This window comes from Cimex lectularius, unplaced genomic scaffold (genome assembly GCF_000648675.2).
Source record: "Cimex lectularius strain Harlan isolate CLEC.00 unplaced genomic scaffold, Clec_2.1 scaffold194, whole genome shotgun sequence".
Taxonomy (NCBI): domain Eukaryota; kingdom Metazoa; phylum Arthropoda; class Insecta; order Hemiptera; family Cimicidae; genus Cimex; species Cimex lectularius.
The window spans coordinates 758000-782032 of record NW_019392734.1 but is presented as its reverse complement, the minus strand read 5'-3'; the positions used below and the strand labels follow the sequence as shown (position 1 = coordinate 782032).

The following is a 24033-nucleotide window of genomic DNA, read 5'->3' as shown; positions in this document are numbered from 1 at the left end:
CGCTGAGAATCAAATAGATTACACGACATTTGAAAAATGGCAATAAGATGGGAAAATTCAAAAGATGGGGTTGACATGGGAAGTTAGAGTCCGAGTGGAAGTCACGATAGCTCAAGTGGTAGAGTCGCGGCGTATCTAGCAGAAGGTCGTGGGTTCAAATCCAGCTCGTGACACTGATTTTTTTATCTCAACTAAAAACCTTAATTAATTTAAAGATATTAATTGGTCAAGCCAAATTGGACCACGAAAATTAGTGAACTTATCCAAATCATTTTAAAAAAAACAGGTTCAGGATAGTGATAGAAGTGGTATTTTTACACTCAGATTTCTTTCGTAATCTCTAAAGCTCTAGCTAATCTAATTAAAAAATTGTTGGCAATAGACTTTAAAAAACTACAAGGGATACGAATTCGTTAAAACGAGATAACTCTCCAAACTAATTTCAGCTTAATGATAAAACTCGATCAAGCTTACTAATAAACTGTCCAATAAATAATCTTAAATAATTTTAGTTAAATTTGGTTTTCAGATTTACGGTAGGATGTAGATAATATCTTAGCAAGTTAGACATATGTATGAAAGTAAATGCTTTTTATTAAAAAAAAAATCATTACATACTTTAAATTTCGACCTAATAATACAAAAGTAAAAATATTATAGTCCAACTTGTCAAAATATTATATACATAATAAGATAAAATTTATGTAATTTTCTATTTTTCATGATGATTATTAAAAAGATATTACAGTTAAAAAGTCCATAGGTTAAAATTCAATATTCTTAAATAGGTTGTTTATGTTTTGCTTAATAATCAAATTTTACATAAGCCAAAAATATTTCCTTCAGTCCATCAATATGATCATTAGCTTTAAATCAATGTAACTTTGTATAAATATTTATTTAGAAATCGTGAGATGGGTCTGGTGTGATGTAGGTTTCAGAAAATCATTTTCTTTATCGTGCCAACGCTTCGATCTTTATTGAGATCATCTTCAGGGCCTGGGATTTACAAACATTGTTTACACATAACAATTATGTGGAAATGTGAATTTTTACAATGCAAAATATATATTTTTATATTTTCAGTCAAAGTATTTCTACGCACTCAAAGTGTTTGTCTTCTGTGTAATTGTGCCATTCTTGCGTGACGTGTCGAGAGTGCTAGTGAGATTTTGTGTTTATATACGTTGGATTTTGAAGGGTGGAGAAGGATGTCGCTATAGAAAACACATTTTTGTATAAGGCGTCGGCTTCTTTGAGGTGAAAAGGGCCGACGAAGGGAAAATATCTGTTGGCAATGGTTCGGCCAGATTATCATTTCAGGATTATATAGAAAGGGATAAATAGGAAAAGGAAAGCTAAATTGTTGGACAATTAGACTATGTGAAAAATATTTGATGTGTGGAATGTAATGTAATGATATAGGTATGTTATTTGTATTGTATTTGATTAATGATATTGGCGTAGCTGCGACTAAGTTTACATGTATCTGTTCTGTAATTGATGCTGTGTTTACTCTGTTGATATAAACCATTTCTAAGAAATTACGTTTATGTTTGTTTTGTTCTGTGTGTAATACTTTTGGATTTTTGAAGTCGAAATTGTGTTGTGTTCAAGATGGTGGGTAGCGAGTGCGGTAGGATTTTGCTTAGGTATTTTGCAATCATATGTTGCTTTACTCTCTTGTCCAGATATTGGGATGTAAGACCGATGTAAGTTGCCGGACAGTTTAAACAGTTGATCTTGTAGATTACGTCAGATTTATTTGTTATTGGTGTGGGATCTTTAATTTTGGAAAAAAGTGTTTGAATTGTTTTATCATTTTTGAAAGCTATTTTGAAGTTATCGGACGAGAGAAATGTGATCACACCATCACACCAGACCGCATCTCACGATTTCTAAATAAATATCGATTAACGGTCACTAATCACCAAACATTTGGGTAAATAGTTAGTTTTATACATTTTTTATTTTAAACACAGTAGGAGTGATTTAAAACAGAACATATCTTTTAAAATTATTTATTAATTAATGTTTTAGTTCAAAGTTACTGATCACTACTTATCTAAGGTTTTATATTATTTATAGGTAAATGTCGAACTTTATTCTACTTATTTTAAACATCATGATAAAATATTCTATATTTAATGCACCTAAAATCTTCTCATTGCGAGTTTTGTTTACAAATAAATATAATTTAGTTTGTGGTAGAATTCTAAATATAAACCTTCATACTCACAAGGAGGTTTTCGATATTTTAATTTTCTAAAAAATGTTCTGTGCTTATGGCCCTCTTTTTAATTTTTTCCTTCGAATTTTCTATTATGGATCATTTTTGTTATTTCAGTCCTATTTTTGAAGGTTTTATGAGCTTTCTAATGGTATCAACGAAGAATTTTTGACTGCAATTTGATTATTACGAAAAACATAAACGATTTTAAAAAAATGACGAGTTTTAAACTATGGAGTTTATTATTGATACCTGAAAAACAGATTTCAAACCTACAAAGTAATCAATATTTGGGCAAGTCTGATTTTTTATAGTATTAGGTCCAAAATAATCCTTTTTTAATCATGATTATTTTAATCATCATCATCAAAATATGTAATTACTTTTTCATTAAATAAATCATACAAATTATTTCTTACATTATATGTATAAATTTTTCAAATTAAATCATTTCTCGTAATCATCATCATCAAAATGTGTAATTATTTTTTCTTTAAATAAATCATACAAAATATTTCTTATATAATATGTATAAATTTTTAAGATTAATCTATTCAATTAATTTAGTTTTGGAGTTCGTGAAAGAAATGTGAGTATCCGTCGGCTTTTTATAAAATTGTAGTATAAATAACCCACCATTTATCCAGCTTTGTTTCATTTTTTAACTTTTATATATTTTCCATATATGTCTATCACTATCCTAACAAAACGTTTTCACGTTTCGTGAGTGTATAACACTAAAAGAGTTTATCTAATCTCAACCTCTTTTGTGAAAACTGCTTTAAAATGGAATTGAATAATATTAAATGAAGATTTTTTGTCAAGTTTGTCCAAGTTCCAGTAATTAGAAAAATAAGTAGTTTAGTAGTTAACCTGTGTTTCGTATTTTTATAAATATCTTTAAAAGGATAACCAATTGTTTAAAATACATTGATGTAGCTTATAAAAGATGCTTTTAAAAGTTGGTTTTTCAGCTACTAAGTTACTAAATAAAATATCCACGATATAACGTAGCTCGACTGTAAGGTGTTCATATTTGTTAATTTTCTAAATTATTAATAATAGTTTATAAGTTTTGATGAGGGATATATTTCTTGCCATAGGGAATGAGTGTTTTTTCTTTCCTATCAAATTACCCTATCCCTGATTTTTTTACTTTTCAATGCAAAATTAGTAAAAATAATTTTATTAAGGTGTGGAGGTTAGCGTTAATCGGTAATTATTCAGAAATCGTGAGATGCGGTCTGGTGTGACGTAAGTTTCAGAAAAACATTTTCTTTATCGTGCCATCGTTTCGATCTTTATTGAGTTCATCTTCAGGGCTCAAGAAAGATCGAAACTTTGGCATGATAAAGAAAATGTTTTTCTGAAACCTACATCACACCAGACCACATCTCACGATTTCTGAATAATTAATTTTATTAAGATAAATTGGGTTTTTAACTTACTTTCTACGGCTTTTCTTTAACGTACATCTCAATTTTTTAAATTTGTCTGTTGTCTATCCTAGATAGAAAATTTTTCAAGATTTGTGTACTGTTATACAAAGAATATTTTGACAATATTGATGTTTTGTGGGTGTCGAAAGGTCGTCTAAATTTGCCCTGTTCTGTGTAGTCCAAAGTAAAAACGAATTCATCACTAATTAAAAAAGGCTTTTTATTTGTGGGAAATTTGGTCAAGTTGTAGTATTAAGGAGGTTATTTATTATTTAACCAAGTACAATTTATTAAAAAAATAATAGTTTAGTAGATAAGCAGCTGTTTTTCTTTTTTCCTTTTTCTAATCAGTACTAACAATAATATTCTCAAGTCTCGATATAATTTATGCTAACCATTTTTTGAATTTCTAATATTAAACAGTTAAGCATAACGTAATATAGCAAACTGTGAGTAAGAATATTTTTAAAAAAGATTAAACAACAGATTTACCCCACTTTTATAATTTCTAAAACGGTGGAGGGTTATGAAGGTTTATTATCTTGAATTTTAAAATTGAAATATTTAGATTTTCATATTTAGATTAATAGATTAATATTAATTGTAGTCTTAAATTAAAACTCTTGTCAACCATTTTTTAAAAGCTATCGTATACCTATATCAAGCTTTAAACGGTACAAATCAAAACAAAAATAAACTAATGTTATCGGACAGCATGGCGATCTGATGACGCGGTCAAAACGGCCTAACAACTACATTAGTAAGCCTTTTTCAAAATCATACCCAATTGATTTTGTCAATTATTTTTACAATTTTTTTTCTTTTATAATCCAATTTTCATTTATTTTTAAAAATCAAAGGTTAATAAAAAAACGGCTTAAGCATAGGTGACTGGTCGACTGGTTAATGTTCGAAAAAAACCGTTCGTTTACTAGGTTAATAGTTAATAATTAATTTATTTTTTTAAGTTGTGTTAGTGGTCGGTGCAGTTACTGTTAAAATGATTCGGTTGTTAATAAGTTTCATGGATGGGCCGAGTATTGTCCGAGTATTGTGGAGCTTTCGTGTGGTTTTATTTAAACGTATTTTTTAAAGAAAAACACCGCTAATTTTAAATAATAAAATCATGTCTTAGCATATATTATAATTAATACATATGTATTCTCATGAATGGCAAGAAATTTAAATTTATCGTTCCTAGTTAAAAAGGGTTGTGTAAGGAAAGTTCAGTTTTTGTATTCAGCAGTAGGTATTCGTCCTGTAAACTTCTTAAATCTACAACTGGTCGTAATATTGAATAACGATGATAAACATTAAACAGATTCGGATTTTTTAAGTGTTTTAATGAAAATAAACTTACGGCATTGTTGAACTGCAGGTGTTTTATCTGTCGGTGCCGTGGACTCGAAAGAGACTAGAGCGAATAGCAGAATGATATCCGTTCGCCTCGTGACGTCAGTTTGTGACTAATCTGCGACTTTACACAAAAAAAGAAAAAACTATGATTACACAAAAAAAAACCAAAGCAGTGGGGATAGTATAAATAAATAAATGAAAAATAAGCCCAAGCCGGTGGAGCGGTTGCTGAATTTTTTGAGTTCTGAGGAAAAAGCCGCTTACATCAAGTCGCGAAGGCGCTATTTCCAACTATTTCGAAAATTCTGTCAACAACAAACTTGAGGTAATTTTTTATTTAATATTTAACCAATATTGATAACAGTTATTTTGAGATCGTGAGATGCGGTCTAGTGTGACGTAGGTTTTAGAAAAACATTTTCTTTATCGTGCCAACGTTTCGATCTTTATTGAGATCATCTTCAGGGATCAAAGTGTTTGTTTTCGGTGTAGATGTGTCATAATTTAGTTCGTGTTGAGAGTGCCAGTGAGATATTGATGGCACTCTCAACATGATAGACAATAATGACACATCTACACGGAAAACAAACACTTTGAGCCCTGAAGATGATCTCAATAAAGACCGAAACGCTGGCACGACAAAGAAAACTTTTTTTAAACCTATGTCACACCAGACCGCATCTCACGATCTCCAAATAATAATTAACTTTTTTTCATTTTTTTATTATTACAATCTGTAATTGTTGTTTACAATATGTAATTTGCGGATACATGAACGTAATCATTAACGAACGGTCACTAAACACCACACATTAAATTTCAATATTTGAGCATACGGTTGAAAGTAGTATCGGTTTCAGGTTAAAATTTAAAAAAGGCTATTTTGATCCAATATTTGTCAATAAAATACGACACGAATTCAGTAATCTGAAGATGCATGAAACTTAAGAGCTCAGCTGTGATTCGTATTTTTATCACGACGATTTTACGAAGCCTCGTTACAGCAGTTATTTATTTTCCGATTGATTCAAGTTTGAAGACAAAATTTCTTTCCGAAACCGAAATACGATCACTTTTTATTAAATTTAACGAATCTTTCGAGAAATTAATACTTTAGTTGAAAAAAAAGCTGTCCTAATAATTAAACTCGTAATCGTGAAAGCAAACATGCAGGACGTATTTGTTTTTTACAGATTTTCTAAAATTATATGTAGGAGTGTTTAGTAAACGAAATAAACAACAAATAATCGTGTTTATTTCTAATTCTGGCTCATAGATGGCGCCTGTGCTTTCAAATTTGGCTCTCAAGTGACCGGCGGAGGAACAAACGATCCCCCTGAAGGCCCTGACTTTTACTTTAACCGACGTGGGCAAAAGAACTAAGTCGCTTCTTTTATGGAATAAAAAACCCAAAACATAAAGTTAACATGAATTTGGGATGAGCATTGACGTCCGATGTTTTCAACATGATGCTACTGTAAAGTGAACACACGTCCCGATTTTGGCGGGACAGTCCCGCTTTTTGGTGGACTGTCCCGCGTCCCGCTGATTTTTTAAAATGTCCCGCTTTTTAGAAAATATCTGCATTTCTTATTTTAAATGTACTGTAAAAATATATTTCCTATTATTTATTAAGTATTATGGTGAATATAAAGAAATAAAAAATACATTAAAAAAACACATAAAATGCATGCAGAGTAAACTAAATTAGGCAATGTACCGAGTTAGATTTACTCGGTGGTGTTCGATCATTGTCGTTACGTCTCGGCTTAATTAAGATAGTGATATCTATGATAGATAGATAAGTGCGGACTCCCGTTAGACAGTGGTGTGAAAATTATTGAAGGGGACAAAATTAAAATTTCAATTACGGAAGTGACAAATGAAATCAATAATTTAAAAACAAAATTACGAGAAAGAATTGATAACGATTACATTCCTTTAATTATTCGAAAAGACATCACTAGGTTTGAAGAACAAGGTGCCATTAAACGACCTGATTTACTGAAACATGTCAAAAATTTTTATAATAACTGCTTGGAATATCTTGAAGAATGGACAGTTCAATTCGAAGATATTAAAAATTTTCATTGGGTGACATTAAAAAAGGAGATTTTATGGGAATATGTGGAAAAATCTTTTGAATACATTAGTAACCATGTTCCGAAAAATAATATTTGCAAAAATGATCTTTTTGATGAGGTGATTGGTAAAAAGATATGTTACAGATGAAAAAAGTAAATGTTGGTTGTCTGCAAATGTGGAAACAGACAAATAATGGACGGAGTTATTCTTTCAATTTAAACAGCATAATATTCCTTATCAAAATATTTTGAAAATTGTAGAATTTGCCCTCTCCCTTCCAGGAACAAATGCAGCAATAGAACTTGTTTTTTCTAGTATCAATAAAATATGGACAACTGCAAAAACGCAGTTGAACATTAAAACTTTAAAATCTGTATTAAGTGTAAAATATAATTTGACCAATTCATGTGAAATGTTTCACGACATTTTAATAAATGATCCGAATCTATTGCAAAGTATTCACTCGGATCAAAAATATGACCGTGAAAGAAAATCATAATTTTTTTAAATAAAAAATTTAATTTGATTAAAAATCATGATGTTCAAATTATTATTTTTTACAAATATTTTTATAGTTACCAATAATTAATAATAAATACATTTTTGTACAAGTATATGAATGTATACAATAAAATATATAAAACTCAATTGTAATTCTCATTTCATCCCATTTGTCCCGCTTTGTCTCAATGAAAATGTGGTCACTTTATGCTACTGTGTCGATGTTTCTGACCATCGATGGTGGTCTGTCGATGTTTTACAAACTTTTTCAGTTTTTCCTGATTTCCACTTTTGGGAATAGGAAATGACCCATATTCTTCTGTTATGAAAGTGACCTATCAGAACCTGTCAGGGGTTGTTCAGTTTGTTGCCTTAGTGGCATATCTGTTACCTCTGAACGATTATTTTCCAAACCTGGACAAATTATTTCGAAAACCAGAAATCGCAGAGAATAAATTGGTTTTAAAGTTACGTTTTAAAATTATTTATAAATTTATTTATTCTAATAAATTAAGGATATGGTGATTTTAATTACGTACGTGTTAAAACTTTACCTTTTTTTGAGCAAGGGACAGGAATTGGGCTTGGGTGTATTATGGATGTTTTCCAAAGGATCGAGGAAAAACAGAGAGGTATTTCGACTAAAATTCACTGGCAAAAAATACTTTAGCAATAGACGTATTTTATTTAAAAGGGACCGAGAGATCAATATATAACTATAAACGAAACCAAAGACAAAAATAATTCCTAATAAATGTTATTAAAAAAATAAACGTAGAATTATTCTCACACGATTGAGGATAGGCTACACTCGTCAGACACACGCCATTCCATCGTAGAAAGTCCCAAGGCACGAGGGCGCATAAAGCATATTACAGAAATACACGAAAAACTGGCATCGCTCAGGAGACAGTGGGACCTACCCCACCATATGTGAAAGGTTCTGAGGCATAACCGTCACTACAAGGATTATTACAATATCTAAGATAATAATAGCTAATAAATGTGAATAAATTTATTTGGTTGAGTGTTGAAGTATGCGTGGGTGTGGCTGTGTCGTAATATCGAGTACTCACAGGCCATTAATTACACATTTGTGGTCTGATGTAAAGGAGGATTCGACCTCTCCTTAATCCTTTCTTAATCATGATCATTTTAATCATCATCATCAAAATATGTAATTAATTTTTTCATTAAATAAATCATACAAAATATTTCTTACATTATATGTATAAATTTTTCAAATTAAATCATTTCTTGTAATCATTATCATCAAAATGTGTAATTATTTTTTGAATTTATTTGGGTGAGTGTTGAAGTATGCGTGGGTCTGGCTGTGTCGTAATATCGAGTACTCACAGGCCATTAATTACATATTTTTGGTCTGATGTAAAGGAGGATTCGACCTCTCCGGAGTGAATATATTTATTAGCGTGAATAGTTATGCATGAGTGGACGGGTCTGTCGAAGAATATCGAGTACTCGACCACAGGCCCGTCGAACATTACTTTGGTTAATTAGTTCAATGAATACGTGAAGTGTGATTTTTAAATTGTACATACGGTTTGAAAGGTTAGCCTGTATGAATGAATTTATGAAGGCCTTCACTTTGCCGACCCTCCATTTAGTTGTACGGGTGGATACTCAGTTTTTAAGATGAAATTTTAAGGTTTAGAAAAAGACTTAGATGTCGTAAATAGATAAAGCAAGATGGGCAAAACTCGTAAGGGGGCAATTACCATAACAGTAAGCGAACTGGGAAAAAACAATAATGATAATATTTTAATTAAATAGAATAGACTGAAGAGCATAATTGTTGAGTTCAAATATAAAACTTTTAATAGCCAGCGAAGATCTATGAACCTTTCCACTTCCCTCTGATTTTCCACTTACCAAATTCAACATGCTGAAGCTTCACTCATTATGTATAATAAATTAAAAATACGTCTTTCCGTTAATTGAGCCCGTGATGATGATGATGAGGTCTCTAGGAAGCGGGGTATGTGCCCCCACAAACTGAAACCTCCTAGCTTATTGTACCTTCCTAGTTCCCTAGTTCAATCAATCGACTCAATCCTTTTCTTAGACGTATTAGATCATTGTCTGTTGTTGCTACAATTTCATTCCCTAGGTTTTTTCCGTATGATAGGTTATGTCTTTACTGAGCCGTCGCTTCGCATTCGAAGATGATATGATCCTCCTCACTACATAATCTGCAGATAGGATCATCACTGTATATTCCCATGTTGTGGAGATGTTTTCTCACATGCCAGTGATCGGTTAGTAGACCGGTCTAAGTTTGGTCTAAGTTGGTATAGTTTAGATATAGTATGGTATAGTTGGTATAGTTTATATATAATTCACTAATTTCGTGGTCCGCTTGACCAATTAATATATCACAATTAATTAAGGTTTTTAGTTGAGATAAAAAGTCAATGGCACGAGCGGGATTGAAAGATGACAAAAAGAAGGGAAAATTCAAAAAGGTGCTGTTGAGATGGGAAGTTGGTGTCCGAGTGGATCGAGGTCACGATAGCTCAAGTGGTAGAGCAGCGGCGTATCAAGCCGAAGATCGTGGGTTCGAATCCCGCTCGTGCCATTGACTATCTCAACAAAAACCTTAATTAATTGAAAGACATTAATTGGCCAAGCGGACCACGAAACTAGTGAATTTAATGATTAAAAATGAAGTACACATCACTAAACCTCTCCGTGGCCATTTCATTTGTCGTCGAGAATCCAATCCGATTACACGACATTTGAAAGATGCCAAAAAGGAGGGAAAATTCAAAAAGGTGCGGTTGAGATGGGAAGTTGGTGTCCGAGTGGATCGAGGTCACGACAGCTCAAGTGGTAGAGCAGTGGCGTATCAAGCCGAAGTCGCGGGTTCGAATCCCGCTCGTGCCATTGACTTTTTATCTCAACTAAAAACCTTAATTAATTGTGGTTTATATATAGTTTAGTATAAAGTTTGGTCTTAGTCCTCTAAGTTTGGCCCTCTCCATTGCAGCAATGATTTTGCCAGGTTTGGTGAGGGTTGTTTTAGCAAAAGTTTACTGTGTCTAACGCTGCTAGAGTTAGCCATTTCTTGTTTTGTTTTATTTTTATCCATTCGGTGATGGAGGATTTTGTATTTGTTTTTGTTATCCCAAGGGGGTTCGGGATCTATGTATAGTCTTGCAGATCATCTTCTAATCGAACCCATACTAGATACGCATCTCTGTAACTAGTGATTATTTTATACATAATACTTTAGTGTTCTGCGCTAAACTTGAAAATCTGGAGAGAACCTAAAAGATGAATTGTATTCCATAAATAGTCCATACCAAAAAACACTTTTATTGTTTTCTCTTGTGCTGTAATTTACGTACCATTGGTCAGATAGTTTCAAGACTATCGTAACTTATTTAAAATGAAGTTTTTGGGTTTGCGAAAGTAGGACTGAGTACTAGACTCCTAATAAGTCACACAGGCGGACAAATGTTTTTGGGAGAAATGCAAAGTTTTTCAAGCTGAACATAAAGTTTAAACTTTTTATGTAAGATTTAGGTTGAAATGAAAAAGTTAGTGTCACGAGCGGGATTCGAACCCTCGACCTTCGGCTGAATACGCCGCTGCTCTAATTAAAAAAAAGGGAAAAAAGGAGGGAAATTTCGAAAGGTTGTAGGTTAAGATGGGGAGTTGGTATCCGAGTGGATCGAAGTCACGATAGCTGAAGCGGTTAGAGCAGGGGCGTATTGAGCCGAAGGTCGGGGGTTCGAATCCAGCTCGTGACAATAACTTTTTCACTTCAACCAAAACCTTACATAAAACGATTAATTAATTGAAAGAAGTAATTTGGTCAATAGTCCACTAAATATAATGGACTTAATAAAGTTTAAAATTCAAAATTTGTCATGCTTAATTAAGGAGAGATGGCCAAATACTTTTAACAGTTTAAACTTAAATATAGGCTTTTCTTTGGCATGCTAAAACAATTAAAAAAATGGATTCCTCATCTGCTGGGTTTTTTATGTTACAAGTACAACAAAAATTTAAAAAGCCAAGTATATTGAATTTTAAAGTTAGTGTTGGTTGGTGGTCTGCGAGTACGTGAATGATATAAAAACTGCGAGAGTAGGCGGACCCGAAGCGATCAAGTGTCGATCAGTTCAATATGTTTTCAGAATTAGTTTATCTTGTCCGGTCTGAGACGTGTTGTTAAATTTATTCCAGGTTAGCGCGTAAAAAGATAGAGCCATTTTGTTTAATTTTATTTTTAAAGGTACGTAATTGACGGGATGGCTGAGGAAAATGACCGCCCAGCACTGGTCTGCTTTCGATAAGCATCTCTCCGGTATCAACTAGGACTTTGTTTCGATCAGATAAAAAGGCACATCTCTAAATCGTGTCTTCGCTAACTGCTCAATGTCGAATTTTATAACTTTATCCGTGAATCTGACGTCTCACTCGGACCACCTGATGACGGAAAATAATAAAAATCGGGTCGGACACGACGATGTGGATTGTCCGGGATGTCCTATTAGCATATCGAGCGGGCGTACACCGAGAGGTGGCCTAGCTACCAGTCTTGTTCTATGCTCGTTAACGCCCAACGGATTCCTTTTAAATCACCTCATCAAACGCCCTATTTGAATCCGAGTTTTAGGACAGGCGCCCTGGTATACTATGTTCAATGTCCATTTTTCACCGTCAACTGGGACAGATTTACGATTGATCCCTCTGCCACCATCGGAGACAGTTAATGAGACCAACGGATTCCTTTCACAACGGCTAAACCGTTCAGTTCCTATATAAATTATGTAAATGCTTATTTTAAAAATCTTTGTTTTTTAGACATACACAAACCAAAATATACTATAAAATTGGAAATTTCCGATTCTTCGACTTCAACCATTTTAAAAACAAACATGCAACATAAATTATTCCCTCACTGGGTAAAACTAAGTACTAAAAGGAAAATGAACCTCATATTTTTCGGTAGTAATAAATTAAAAATACGAATATGGGAAAAACATATTAACTTTAAACAAATGAAGGAAAATACAGAAAAATCCAGATGGAAGCTGTCTGTTAGCAAACAATTATGAGATTTGACACCTCTGGGTGGCCACCATAAAAAATTAATATAAATACTTTTATTACTTTACAACAAATATGAAAACATAGCAGTACAAGATAGTTGTCAATATACATCGTCCAATTTTATTTATAAAAGTACTAACAATGTTTGAGTATATCTGCCATATTTCATATTTAGAGCAGATACAAAATGAATTTGTTCAACTGTACGAGCTGCCTGCAATAATTTACTGCAATATTTTATTGGATTTATTGCCTTTTCTAGAAAGATAAATCATTTAAAAACTCATCTTGGAGGGAATGTTTAAACAGTACTGCACTTTGGTTGTCAAAAATTAATAAAATATTAGGCCATTAATGTTAAGTGGTCTGATTGACCAAATTACTCCTTTCAATTAATTATTCTTTTTATGTAAGATGTTGGTTGAAATGAAAAAGTTAGTGGCACGAGCGGGATTCGAACCCACGACCTTCGGCTCAACCACTTGTCACGATAGCTCAATGATTAGAGGAACGGTGTATGGGGCCGAAGGTCCTGGGTTCGAATCCCGCTCGTGACATTAACTTTTTCATCTCAACCATGAATTTACATAAAAACAATAATTAATCGAAATAAAATATGAAGGCTTATTCGAGCAGGTCGTTTGCGATTCAAGGCCCAAACGGAAAATCCTTAGGTTTCTGACCTCATTTTGTATACTGAAATATATTGGCTTAATAAAAGCGCAATTCACAAGAGAATTGTAAATTTTAGTGGAGGTATAAAAAAATATCTCAACACAAAAATCAAAATGGCCCATGAAATTCAATGCCAAGCAATACTTCAACCTTGAGATTTATATTTACATAAAAATTTTTTAAACTGTGTAAACTTTTATTGCATATAACATACCAACAATAAGTTTTTTTATTTTGAAATTATACATTTTTCTATACGTGTATTTTTCACTATTTTATCTTGGGAAAAAATATTGTATTCCTTACCAATATTTAAACTAGAAAATTTGAAGAAATGTAGAAAAAAATATTTGTCACTTAATAAGAACAATATTGAGCTGCTGTTTGTGTGCAATTTTATCTGTTCTTGTTGCTGTCCTCTTTTTTTATGCTTGCTTTCACTTTTCTCCCAGTGAACAATCACATAACTATAAAATTTGTCGTTTCTTCCAGTTTTTATATTAATTTTTTTCATTTTCTTTGTTCATAATTCTCTTTTTGTCTGTTTGAGGATTATTGAGGAAATCTGAACAATTGAAGAGGGTTCATCTTCATCCGAAGAATAGGTCATGCAAGATTCACACATGGATTCTTGCTTATGGACCGAAGCCCGCGTATGTGTCCGGTTGCTGACAGGCTGCTCAATGAGTTCCACATATTCGATGCTATTACCTGGCTTCACATAGAGAGCGTGTAGGAATGCCACCCGATATGAGAAGTGTGCTTGTAATAAAATTAAACAAAACGGCAGCTCTTTCGATACTTGGAGGAAACAAGCCAGTTTTATTACAAATATCACTATGTAGATTCCCGGTTTGAGTTTAATTTTGTCTATATTGAGAATGAATGTATTTATTAGCAATTAATTAAGGTTTTTAGTTGAGATAAAAAAGTCAATAGCACGAGCGGGATTCGAACCCACGATCTTCGACTAGATACGTCGGGGTTGAGATGGGAAGTTAGTGTCCGAGTGGAACGACGTCACGATAGCTCAAGTGGCACAGCAGCGGCGTATCTAGCCGAAGATCGTGGGTTCGAATCCCGCTCGTGCCATTGACTTTTTATCTCAACTAAAAACCTTAATCCATTGTAATATATTAATTGGTCAAGCGGAACACGAAATTAGTGAATTTAGTATTTATTAGCAAGAATGTGAAGACGGCTTATGGTGATGGTACACATGGAATGTGTACCCCTCCACCCTCAGTTAGATTAGTTGGAATTAGAACGATGGAAAAATATACAGGGTGACTTTTTAGCATGCGCTAGCAGGTTTTGCCTTTTTTTTGTACAGATACAAAAGCGTGACCAATGGTAACTCCCCTTATATTTTTGCGTAGATTCCAAGAAAACCGTAGTACATTTTTGGTCGACGTCAAGGTCAATTTTTTGATTTCAAATGGGAACACAAATTTTTAATTTTTTTCTGAAAAGAATGAATACGACATTTTGGAACACCTCCAAAATTTACGGCTCTAGATTTGTTTGAAAATTTTAATAAATTAAGGAAATTTTCTTGAAATGTTTATTAAAAATAATTTTCCGTTTTATTTTTTCCCCATGAGGTCGGTAGGTAAACATAATAATATTAAAAAAATAATAAAATTTCTCATTTCTCATCATAAAAATGAGTGAAATTGCTTGAATATAAATATGTATTCGGCTGTAGGATCTTCAGTTTGAACAATTTGTTTGATGAGAGGTTCACAAGACAAAATAAAATTATCATGTTAATTGTTTAAATAATCATACTTGTGCCCAAGAGAATTTCTTACTCAATTAATTAAGGTTGAGATAAATAAGTTAATTGAACGTTATTAATTGGTCAAGCGGACCACGAAAAATAGTGAATTTGAATCAGAATAATTTCTTACATTCAAGGAAGCAATTTTCACTCATTTTTATTATAAAAAATGATCGTATTTAAAGGTTTTTTGAAAATTACTTTTATGTTTACCTAAACACCTCGTGGGGAAAACAAAGATATTTTTTTAACATTTTCACAAATCCAAGATTCGTCAATTTTGGAGGTGTTCCAAATTTGTGGTATTCATTCTTCCCAGAAAAAATCTAGTTTCAGAAAAAAATTTAAATATTTAGGTTTCTCATTTGAAATAAAAAATGACATCGGAAAAAATTGACGATGATTTTGGAATCTGCGCATGTTAAAAAAAGACACCCTAATTGTAATGGTATGTAAATAGGAAATGTATTTAAGTGTGAGTGAGAGTGTGGTCGGGTTTGGATGACCGTGGACTACCAAAACCAGAGGTGGGTGATAATCGAGGCCTTACAATTTATTGTAAATTAAAACTCCAATTGCCAGAGAGCGTCAACAAGACTGGCAAAATCATTGCTGCAATTGGAGAGGGCCAAACTCAGAGGAGTGGTAGGACTACTAACCGGTCACTGCCATCTGAGGAAACATCTACACAACATGGGTATATACAGCGATGATCCCATCTGCTGATTATGTAATGAGGAGGAGGAAACAGCCACCCATATCATCTTTGAATGCGAAGCAACAGCTCAATGAAGATTTAACTTAAAATATGGAAAAAACTTAGGGAATCAAATTGCAGCAGGGACCTTATACTTCTAAAGAGAAGGATTGAGTCTATTGCACTAAACTAAGAAACTAGGAAGGGACAATAAGCCTGAAGGCTGCAGTGCCTCTGACGCGCAAACCCCGCTTCCTAATATCATTTTTACCATACCATACCAGAGAGCTGTGAGAAATGATAGATTCGCCTCTTCACACGTATTTGAAAATGTTGTTCTGGTTGGATAGGATAGTTATAATTCAAACTAGTGATAGCAAACTTAAAAACCTAATACCAGTTTGTGAGTAGAACTATCTTTTCCAACCAGTAAACTGACATGCTCACTTCACCAGAATTACTTCTACCGCGTGTCCATGTGTGTACATGTGCTGAGTTGAGCTTACGACAATCAATATACCAAAAAAATTTATATTCTTGAAGTCGCGCTGTTTTCTATTTAATCAATAGTGAGTGACGGCAGATCTCAACTATGATTTGGCTGCGACGATAATTAATAACGCCAGTAATAATAAATCAAAATAATGCCCTTAAGTTTGATTGATAGTCTATCCGTGTGAAAAGGTAATCTTTTGGTTCTCCTAGTTTCGCTTTTTTCCTGTTTCAATTGACATTAATCAAAGGAAAAAATAACACCTAAGTGTAAATCTACTATATAATTGAAAAAAACTTCATCCAAAAAAAATTTTTTGGGGTACTTTTAGTGATGCATCCAGAGACCCTAGGGAGATTTTGCATAACGTTAACGTAAACTATATTATATCGCTTATATCGCTAAATGTAAGAAACTTAAAAAATTCCAATCCTGACGAACTTTATCATGATTATTCATAAATCGTGAGATGCGGTCTGGTGTGATGTAGGTTTCAGAAAAACATTTCCTTTATCGTGCCAACGTTTCGATCTTTATTGAGATCATCTTCAGGGCTGAAAGTGTTTGTTTTCTGTGGAATTGTGCCATTCTTGCGTATCGTGTTGAGAGTGCCCGTGATATGTATGGAGTTAAAAATATTTATAGCTTCACTGTCAGAGTAACTCTCAACACGATACGCAAGAATGGCACAATTACACAGAAAACAAACACTTTGAGCCCTGAAGATGATTTCAATAAAGTTCGAAACGTTGGCACGATAAAGAAAATATTTTTCTGAAACCTACATCACACCAGACCGCATCTCACAATTTCTGAATAATCATCAACTAACGGTCACTAATCACCACATTACTATAAATCATGCTATAGTTGGAACCGATATGACTGACAAAACCTCTCCCTAAAAACTTTTATACAGGGTGTTCCGCTATTCGTGTTACAAAACTTTGGCAGTAGATTCTATACTCTAAATGGAACCAAAATGTACCTAATAACAACGGTCCGCATCTCAGCAGTTTCGGATTTATTCTATTTTATTTATTTTTTTTTTTTTAAAGATTTCACGACCTTGCTTCAAATAAACGATAACTTCAAAAGTAAAAGGTTTTGGACAAATCCGTTGAGAACATTGTAAACAACGTTAAATTTCCAATACGATGTAATAAATACTAAACTTGTAAACGATAGTGAAATAAGCGTTTTAGTAGCCAAAACTGAAATTTTTTTTAAAAGTTGAAAAACTTAGTATGATAATTGTAAACTACTATTTCCAAACCTAGAGACCAGCAAATTTCAGAAAACTTACTCCATTCGATATCATTTTTAGTGGTGTAATTGCTTTTTTAATTACTTTTCTCAAAGATGAAGAAATCGATGGAGGAAAGGAAAAAAAATGTGACTGTCGGATTGGTAATGCGGACAGCCACGGTTTTTTCCTTTCCTCCATCAATTTCTTCATCTTTGAAAAAAGTAATTAAAAAAGCAATTACACCACTAAAAATGATATCGAATGGAGTAAGTTTTCTGAAATTTGCTGGTCTCTAGGTTTGGAAATAGTAGTTTATAATTACCATAGTAAGTTTATCAACTTCGAAAAAAAAATTTATTTCAAAGTTTTGGCAACTAAAACGCTTATTTCACCAACGTTAACGATCGTGAAATCTTCAAAAAAATCAGAAAAAATGGAATAATTCCGAAACTTTAGATTCGGAACATAGTTGATAAGGACCTTTTGGTTCCATTTTGAATGTAGAATCTACTGGCAAAGTTTAACACGAGTAGCTGAACACCCTGTATACCATCCAGAAGGCAGTATTTGTACTCAATACAGGTATATACAGCACTCGTGTATTTCTATTTGAATACAATGGTCGAGTAGAGTACAGGAAAGTGGGGAAGATTGTGGTCAACGTGATTGAAGGAGGGATGCGTTGGTCGAGTGGGGAATCGTGAAGTTGCAGGAGGCAGGAGCGATCAGTGGTGCAACAGGCTTAAAGACAGGCAGTTGGAAAGAAGTCTTCGTCCGAATGGAAGACGTCGTTCTTCTAGACTCGAACAACAACAGCCACCCCGAGAAAATCTACTCCCTCCGGCCCAGGTCGACCGTCCGGAAAACAGAGGACGAAGAGGAGGAGATCCTCTGGAAGCGAAGGCCCAGAAAAAGGCCGAAAACCAAACCGGTACCTTTGAGCAAGTACAGGAGGAAAACGGCAAATGCGAGGGAACGTTGCAGGATGCGCGAGATCAACGAGGCGTTCGACTGCCTCAGGCGTTGCGTCCCGCACGGCGAGTCGAACGAACAAGAAAAACTGACGAAGATATCTACTCTGAGGCTGGCTATGAAGTACATCGCTGCACTTTCTGCAGCGCTGGCAGGACCGGAGGAAGCCTGCCAACTTCCTCCGACCCCGCCCGTCTCGGATTCGCCTCCTTCGCCGCCCCAGGAAATCAGCTCCATCACGGATCTTCAAGATTTCGATCCTTTCTCAGAAGCCACGATAGACTTTGACGACTTTTTCTTCACCTGAAGATTTTAAAATGTAAATAAAATACTCTCTTTGTTACCATAGAACTTATTACTTTTTAATTATATTTTTATTTTAATTTAAATTACAATCCGGTCACAATTGTCCGGAGATTCACCCCCGGTTTTACATTACCATTCTCAAATTTATAGCCGATTTTTTTTTAATTTCACATGTTTTCTAGTAGATACACAGTTTGTTTTAATTTCTTGTCTTTACAATAATTTATGAGACTGAAGTAGATTGTCCAGCCTTAGAAATATTTTTTCTCAGCTCACACAATATCGGGCAAGCAGCAATAAAAACCTATAAATATTCTTCTACAATCAAATATAACCAAACGTCTTGAACAGTGCAACTTAATCTGACGAATTTTTTTAACCTAACTTACACCGCATAATCGTAAGATGTTGTAATTTAAAATGTTATTTATCAAATACAACATAATCAAAAAGTCGACCTATCGGAAATCGTTATGCACAAAAATCCTTTACAACAACTTTGGTTATTTTCCGAATACATTGACTTCATTATTATTATTACTAATTAATTAAAACTAATCTTGATTGGTAATTTTATTATCCCGGCCAAAAATCTATATATTATTTGTAAACAATGACAAATGAGGAAACAATAAAATAAGACTGAACATATGTCCAATTTTGTAATAAACGGTAATTTACTCTACATATAGATTTTTGTTAAACATACACTATTGAGATCTACCTTGGCACTCAAATATTTTTTTTTACAATGAATATATTAAATATATAAATATTCGTTAATTTAAAAAAACAGATAGTTGTCAAATGGTTCATAGTTATGTGTTACATGGTGTATAAAATTCAGGACTTCAACCACAATCGTTCTTTTTAATTTTCAGTAGTGTATGATATTTTACAATAGATTTTTTTATATATTGTTTTATTTTCACTTGGATTATCACGGGCGATTTTGCAAGTTTACCCGTTTGTTTTGAGAGAAAACGTACTGACATTTGAAATTTAGCCAAAGTGGGAAAACAAGAATGATCAATTCAAATTCAAATTAAATCAGTTTTCAACTCAAAATATTCATTTCGTATTTTATAAGTAACAGAAAATAGACTTGAACATTGACTTTTTTATTTGTTTTCAATAAACGTACAAATACTTCGTTACCTGATGTATTTAATGTATATATATATTGTGTATAAGTGTTTTTAATTTTTTACTTGATGCTGTTTTACGTATGCATTTGTTAGAAAATATATTGCGATTTTTTTTTCAATGCATAGATTTATTACTGTTGATTCTAGTTATTATCTATCTATATAATAAAATTAATTATATGTTATTGCGTTTCGTTTTTCCCTGCTTGTACTTTCAAATTTGCATATAGATTTATTTTGAAGTAAAAAATACGGAAAGTGTTATTAAATTTTCTGCCTTTGGTTAACGATTATTTCGCAAGATAACTGACGTCTTTAAATGTTTATTAATACATATTATTACAATAATATTTTGCGCATTTTTTTATTGAATTAATAATGATAATAAAATATCTTTAAAAAATATAAAAATATTTTCGTTTGTTGAACACGGCTTAATCTGCTTAAAGTCATGAAAATTGGCTGTAAAAAGGGTTGATTTTCTTTCTAGATTTGCGAATTGGTGAAACTGTTTTTCGGACGTTCCCGGTCATTTTGGATAGGCAAAATCAAAATCAAAATGATCGGAAAAACCTAGTTACAGTTTATCACCCCGTAGAACTCAAGAACGTCTAGTTATCTCAGAAGGTATATTTTTATATATATCAATTCTAAAATCATGTTATACCTTGGTCGTTTTCCATCATTTTGGTTTAAACGACCTGATTGTTTGTTTGGATAAACTGACCAGATACACATTTATCACCCAGTAAACACCAAGAACTTCAGGTATATGTTATCTTAGATAAAATATTTTTGTACAAAGAAAGGAAAAGGATAGTTTTACCCACAAACTGTTTAACAGTTCAACTTTAAACACACAAATAATTAACGTTTTTTAGTTGAGATAAAAAAGACAATGGCACGAGTGGGATTCGAACCCACGATCTTCGGCTAGTTACGCCGCTGCTCTACCACTTGAGCTATCGTGACCTCGATCCACTCGGACACTAACTTCTCATCTCAACACCACCGTTTGAATTTTCCCTCCTTTTTGCCATTTTTCAAAAGGTGGGGTTGAGATGAGAAGTTAGTGTCCGAGTGGACCGAGGTCACGATAGCTCAAGTGGTAAAGCAACGGCGTATTTAGCCGAAGATCGTGGGTTCGAATCCCGCTCGTGCCATTGACTTTTTTATCTCAACTAAAAAACCTTAATTAATTGTAATATATTAATTGGTCAAGCGACCACGAAATTAGTGAATTTAAACACAAACTGTTTAGTTTGTGACTATCCTTTTAATTATTTTTGTATGCATCAAAGCTAAAATTATGTTATTCGATCGTCTTCGATCATTTGATTTAAATTACCGGGTTTTTCTCCATTTTGGATAGGCAGACAAAAATGTTCGGAAAATACCAAGCTTCAGGATACCCGGTCGTACTTGATCTTAACTGGTACACTTTTGAGCAAATCGAAACTAAAATTACGTTGAAGTTTGGTCATATTGGATTAATTTAGTTACACGACCTTACTGTTTTTTTTAGTTTCGGATAGTCAGACCAAAATGATGGTCAACGACCGAGCAATCAATTCAATATCAAGTTGAAGCTTGGTCCGTTCCGATCATTTTAATATGAAATTCCTTCTTGTTTTGCGTTTTTGGGGTTTTTTGGATAGGCAGGCCAAAACGATCAAAAAATATGAAGATTCACGTTCATCACCCTGTAGATTTGAAAATATTGTACTTGTTACTTAGCCAATACACTTTTGCATATTATATCAAAACTAAAATTTAAAGCTAGGTTATTTCGGGTTAATTTGGCTTATACGACCTTACGGTTTTTAATTTTGGCTAGTCAGACCAAAAATATTGAAACGACCGAGTTAATGTTCTTCACTACCTAGCTCAAGAACTTCAGATATACATACTTCATTTTAGCAAGTATATTTGTGTACATATCAATATTAACATCAAATTGAAGCTAGGTCTGTTCCGATCATTTTAATATGAAATTCCTTCCTGTTTTGAGTTTTTGATTTTTTTTTAATAGGCAGACCAAAACGATCAAATAATATCAAACTTCACGTTCATCACCCTGTAGATTTGAAAATATTATACTTGTTACTTAGCCGATACACTTTTGTACATAACAAAACTAAAATTAAGTTGAAGCTAGGTTATTTCTGATTAATTTGGCTTACACGACCTTACGGTTTTTAATTTTGGATAGTCAGACCAAAATGATGGACAACGACCGAGCTACATGTTGATCACTGGGCCAATTTAAAGAATTTCGGATATACTTTATTTTAGCAGGTATATTTGTGTACATATCAATACCAATATCAAGAAGCTTGGTCGGTTCCGATTATTTTAACATGAAATACCTTCCTGTTTTTTTTTTTTTTTTTTTTTTTTTTGGATAGGCAGACCAAAATGAACAAAAAATATCAAACTTCACGTTCATCACCCTGCAGATTTGAAAATATTGTACTTGTTACTTAGCCGATACACGTTTGTACATAACAAAACTAAAATTAAGTTGAAGCTAGGTTATTTCTGATTAATTTGGCTTACACGACCTTACGGTTTTTAATTTTGGCTAGTCATACCAAAAAGATGGGAAACGACCGAGTTACATGTTGTTCACTACGCCTAGCTCAAGAACTTCAAATATACTTTATTTTAGCAGGTATATTTGTGTACATATCAATACTAATATCAAGTTGAACCTTGGTCGGTTCTAATCATTTTAATACGAAATACCTTCCTGCTTTTTTTTTTTTTTTTTATTGTTTTTTGGATAGGCATACCAAAATGATCAAAAAATTACGTTGAAGCTAGGTCATATTGGATTAATTTAGTTACACGACCTTACTATTTTTTTTTTAGTTTCGGATAGTCAGACCAAAATGATGGGCAACGACCAAGCTACATGTTGATCACTGGGCCAATTTAAAGAATCAGATAAACTTTATTTTAGCAGGTATGTTTGTGTACATATCAATACCAATATCAAGATGAAGCTTGGACGGTTCCGATCATTTTAATATGAAATTCGTTCCTGTTTTTCGTTTTTGGTTTTTTTTGGATAGGCAGGCCAAAATGATAAAAAAATATGAAGATTCACGTTCATCACCCTGTACATTTGAAAATATTTTACTTGTTACTTAGCCAATACACGTTTGCACATTATATCAAAACTAAAATTTGAAGCTAGGTTATTTCGGGTTAATTTGGCTTACACGGCCTTACGGTTTTTAATTTTGGCTAGTCAGACCAAAAAGATGGAAACGACCGAGTTACATGTTCTTCCCTACCTAGCTCAAGAACTTCACATATACTTTATTTTAGCAAGTATATTTGTGTACACATCAATACTAATATCAAATTGAAGCTTGGTTTGTTCCGATCATTTTAATATGAAATACCTTCCTGTTTTGCGGGTTGTTTTTTTTTTTTTTTTTTTTTTTTTTTTTTTGATAGACATACCAAAATGATCTAAAAATTACGTTGAAGCTAGGTCATATTGGATTAATTTAGTTACCCGACCTTACAAATTTTTTTTTTTTTTTTTTAAATTTCAAGAACTTCAGATATACCTTATTTTAGCAGGTATAGTTGTGAACATAGCAAATACTAATGTCAAGTTGAAGCTTGGTCGGTTATAATCATTTTAATACGAAATACCTTCCTGCTTTTTTGTTTTTTTTTAATTGTTTTTTGGATAGGCATACCAAAATGATCAAAAAATATCAAACTTCACGTTCATTACCCTGTAGATTTGAAAATATTATACTTGTTACTTAGCCGATACACTTTTGTATATATCAAAACTAAAATTAAGTTGAAGCTAGGTTATTTCTGATTAATTTGGCTTACAGGACCTTACGGTTTTTAATTTTGGATAGTCAGACCAAAAAGGTGGGAAACGACCGAGTTACATGCTGATTACTACGCCTAGCTCAAGAACTTCAGATTTACTTTATGTTAGCTGGTATATTTTTGTATATATCAAAATTAAAATCGAGT

At 32.9% G+C, this 24033-nt stretch overlaps 2 protein-coding genes and 1 non-coding gene across 3 annotated transcripts in view; 1 reads left to right on the top strand and 2 right to left on the bottom strand.

Moving 5' to 3' along the window:
- LOC106661241 overlaps positions 1-24033 on the bottom strand; it is a 45247-nt gene that overhangs the window by 4775 nt on the left and 16439 nt on the right. The window contains exon 2 of the mRNA XM_014384519.2: positions 5030-5146. Coding sequence (XP_014240005.1) covers positions 5030-5034 — 5 coding nt within the window. The 5' untranslated portion in view covers positions 5035-5146. The remainder of the gene's footprint in view (positions 1-5029; positions 5147-24033) is intronic.
- LOC106661242 (neurogenic differentiation factor 6-like) lies at positions 18256-19652 on the top strand. The gene has a single exon (XM_014384520.2). It carries the CDS (start codon positions 18372-18374, stop codon positions 18870-18872), a length of 501 nt encoding a protein of 166 aa, XP_014240006.1. The 5' UTR covers positions 18256-18371; the 3' UTR covers positions 18873-19652.
- Positions 20919-20991, bottom strand: Trnav-aac. Its single transcript has one exon. It is a non-coding gene; the product is annotated as a tRNA-Val (tRNA).